This window comes from Apaloderma vittatum, unplaced genomic scaffold (genome assembly GCF_000703405.1).
Source record: "Apaloderma vittatum isolate BGI_N311 unplaced genomic scaffold, ASM70340v1 scaffold12254, whole genome shotgun sequence".
Lineage (NCBI taxonomy): Eukaryota > Metazoa > Chordata > Aves > Trogoniformes > Trogonidae > Apaloderma > Apaloderma vittatum.
In genome coordinates, this window is record NW_009714440.1 from 3,543 (window position 1) to 7,406 (window position 3,864).

At 46.6% G+C, this 3,864-nt stretch overlaps 1 protein-coding gene across 1 annotated transcript in view; it reads left to right on the forward strand.

Moving 5' to 3' along the window:
* Nucleotides 1-639: 639 nt before the first annotated feature.
* LOC104273441 (vascular endothelial growth factor receptor kdr-like) overlaps nt 640-3,864 on the forward strand; it is a gene marked incomplete at its 5' end in the record, with an annotated part of 85,897 nt that continues 82,672 nt past the window's right edge. Inside the window, 2 exons of the mRNA XM_009868780.1 lie at nt 640-821; nt 1,395-1,491. Of these exons, the coding sequence (XP_009867082.1) occupies nt 640-821; nt 1,395-1,491 (279 nt within the window). The remainder of the gene's footprint in view (nt 822-1,394; nt 1,492-3,864) is intronic.

The window sequence follows — 3,864 nt, forward strand, 5'->3', positions numbered from 1 at the left end:
TGAAGTCTGAGCTAGAGATCTCTAGGAAGGGTCAGTATAGCTTTGAAAGGAGCCCAGCAACACGCCGTCTGGGCAGGATCCTCTATGGAAGGATTCCCTGGTGCCAAGAGATGAGCCAATCTCTGCCGAGATACTGATGGGAATTTGAGCGGCTCGTGGAAGAAGCCAGACTCTCCGAAGTAAGAGGGATTCCCTCTCCACGCTGAGAGAGTACGCTGGGCTAAGAGCATTTTACTCAAATCCAGCAAAAAGGAGACGAGGGTTGGGAGGTGGGAGGCATGAAAACCACTGTTTCATCCAGTTGAAGAGTTAAACCCTAATGTTTCTCTTCTTGCTAGATATGTTATCTTCCCTATTCTGCTGAGAATAATGCCTCTGTTATAAGCCCAGCTAAAGATTTCTGGCTTATCAAGTTCAAGGCAAAGGAGAAGATAGAGGTTTGAAGAGCAGGAGGGGAAAGAAAACATAAGGCTTTAATGTCAGAGCTTTGGAAACAGAGATACTTATCTAAGTCTGTTTTCTCCTTTCCTTGATTACGTTACTTTGAATTTGGACAAGGGAACCAGCCTGGCCAAGCTCACTTCTGCTTCTTCTCAGTTTCACTTTCTGAAAACGATGTTGTTGTGGGTGCACTCTCAGATACGCGTCTCCTGTGGACAGTTTCATGTTCAGGATACACTTCCTGAGCTGGGAGGTGATGATGAGAGAGACCTTTATGGCTACCGTCATTGAAGAGCACTGTCACCAGAGGCCTGACAAACCTGGTCACACCAACACTGCTAACGGTGTCCCAGACACCACCGCAAATCCGTGGGCACCAGGTGCCCACAAAGCAAGCAGCTTGCTGTTTCGTTCAAACACAGTATCCGTGACTGGTGCTTTGGAAAACAGCAGGCTTTTGATTTGCTTTTAATACAGCAGATGCTTCACAGTTGTGAGCCAAAGAGTTGCTCCCCAGAATTATTGTTTTCTTGTCTCCCATTGGTTAAAATGTAACGTATGAGCTCGCACATCAAATTATTTCCCAGAGACCCGACTCCTTCTGTTCTTATACGCGTATAAAATCCGTCTGATACAAATCTACTCTCCTCAATCTGCAATAATTCAGTAATAAAGCTAGCTCTAAATAAATGGAGAGAAAGACTATTAGCAAAAACACAGGTGCTCCATGTTAGGAAAGAAAGAGGTGACTAAAGGGAACTAAAAACAAACTAAAGGGGATCTCACGACCAACTCCATGCTCAACTGAATTGCATCAGTACAAATGCCAGCACTGTGTGGGCCCCCAAATTAGGAACTATTTACAAAACAAAAAGCTTGCCTCAGTGTATTGTGCCTGTTCTAACCCTGCTGAATAGCCTGCCTAATGATGATTTCTTCTTTATTTGGGTCAGGTCTTGCTGAGGAAGACTTTTTCGAGAAACCCACGCTAAGCATTGCCAAAGACCACATTGTCATCTTCCCAGGAGACACTCTAAAAATAAAATGCAGGTAAGGATTGCTCCAGCAATGCTGGGTTTCCCTCGTCGTAGCAATTACCTTGGCAGCTCCTGGGCAGGGTAGGGCAAAGCCGGCTGCAGGGTCAGCTGGGAACCCGTGCTGCCTACCCTCACGCGCCGTTCTGCGCGGAGGAGGATTCGACGGGCTGTGACGGGGCAGGGAGGAAAGTCTCGGGTCAGCACTCAGCTTGCTCGGATTCTTTATGTCGTAAAAGGGGCCCAAGCAAAATCCTGAGTCAGCACGCAGGGAAGCTTACGGGAGGGGGATGTAGCACGCTTAAGGACAGGGCTGGAAAATGCCCATCTGAAAATAGGTTCAGATTCAGCTCCTCTGCAGCTAAAATCCCTCTTTCGCTCCCTGTCCGGGAGTAAATGACAAACAAGATCACCAGGGCATGTCATTAGCTCTTTACACACATATATATGAGCTTAAACTTCCCAGCCTCAAATACCATCTAGCCTATAAGATGACAGTTAAATAAACAGCAGTTAGTATGTGTACATTCGAAGACCTGACCTGTTTAAACATATCATATCCTTTAAATCAAAGATAACCAGGGCTCGTAAAAAAAGCAGACCGCTGATACTGTAAATTATAGCAGCAATTCGGTTCTTGGCACAATGTGTAAAAACCAGCCACGCAAGAAATAAGCAGAATTTTGGTAATGACGTGTGTTTACAGGGAGTCAGTTCTCTGGGAAGGGGGGATCCAGCTGACAGGCACACAACTGTACGTAACACAAAGAGAGAATCATAGAATCCTAGAACAATTCAGGTTGGAAAAGACCCTTGAGATCATCAAGTCCAACCATTGACCCTACACTACAAGGTCACCCCTAAACCATATCACCCAGAGCACTTGCTGTTGTGTCAAACACACATGAGCTTGCTCGGTCACACAAAACACCTCGGACCGAGACGTCCGTAGGTGTCACTTGTTCCGAGCTACACCAAGCTACTGTGAAAAGTCGTTTTGTGGTTTCTTCCGAGAGCGCTGTAGGAGAGAAGGCTTAAGGTAATACGTCCTGTCACAGTTTCTCTCTCACACACACACATTATTTTTACACCTTCTTGCAAAGCCCCCGTGACCATAGGCACTACGTGGATGGTTTCACACAACAGAAGTTACTGGAAACAGTAAGAAAAAGCAGTGGGAAGGTAAATCTAAGCTGCAGTTTATGCTGACATGGACATCCCTTCTCATTTTTGTCCCAGCCTGTTTAATTTGTTGTTATAGTGAGAGGTAAATTGACTCATAGTGTGTAAATTTGTGGTGTCTTCTGGAGTGTTTTTTTCAATTTTTTTCCCAAATACCTCCAGCTAGCCGAGTGGCTTGTGGGGTCAAAACAACCTTACAGTGGTATTTTTTTAGCTTGGCAAGCAGCAAGCATGATGGCAATAAAATTTAAAGAGTGCTTTAAAATCTAAATGCAGCGCTTTATAAAACACATTATGTGGACACAAGTTCAGTGCTTCAGGCCAACTAAATCAATACTTTTCAGCAGTTCTCCATCCACTGCCTTTTTAAGCCGGAGGAGCATCCTATTTTTCTCATATCGCCAGATGAATAAATAGATGAAGACACTATTAGCACTTCAGTCCCAAATTGCTTTATGGATGCGAAGCAATAAATCCACATGATGGGTCTGAAAAAGAGAAAAGTGTGCTAGCATGGGAACAGAGACCCAGAGCCCGTCGGTTCCTCAACTCGGGTCACGCAAGAGCTGGGAATAGAAGGGAGAAGTGGGATTTCTGCACCTCGAGTGTGAGATTCCCCGTATCGGGTCCTTTGAGGATGGCTGCCACCCTGCCTCCCCTGCACGCCCACAGCTCAGCTCCTATGTCTTTCCTCCTCCGAGGGGGGATCAGGGCTGTGCGGAGCATGGCATGGGACAGCGGATCGAGCAGTCAGCTGCTGAAGAATGTGGCAGCTTTGTGTGAACATCCTTTCTCCCTTAACCTCCATTCATTTGAGGTTCTCGGCCAGGATTTCCTGATTTTTGGCAGCCTGGCCAAAGCCAGTGGTGCGACTCCCCTCTGCCAGATGTGTGAAAATCCCAAAGCAATAGCCAAAGCCTTCATCTCCCACCGGGATAAAATATGCAGGAGGAAAAAAAGTGGGTTTGTGTAAGGCAGTAGAGGCGTGTGAAATCCCCGACCTGCTCTGCAAAGAGATTTCAGCCCCAATGGGCACCAGTCTGGGTGACGGTAGAGGGGCAGGGACACGAAGACATGCTGGGAATTGAGTGAATATGAAGTAGCATTGTTCCATATTCCCGGCCAGGAGTCCCGTTCCTTGACAGAAGTAGTCGTTAGGTCATCAGTGACGTTAGCATGGGAGGGGAAAAGACCTGGGGAGGGAGCT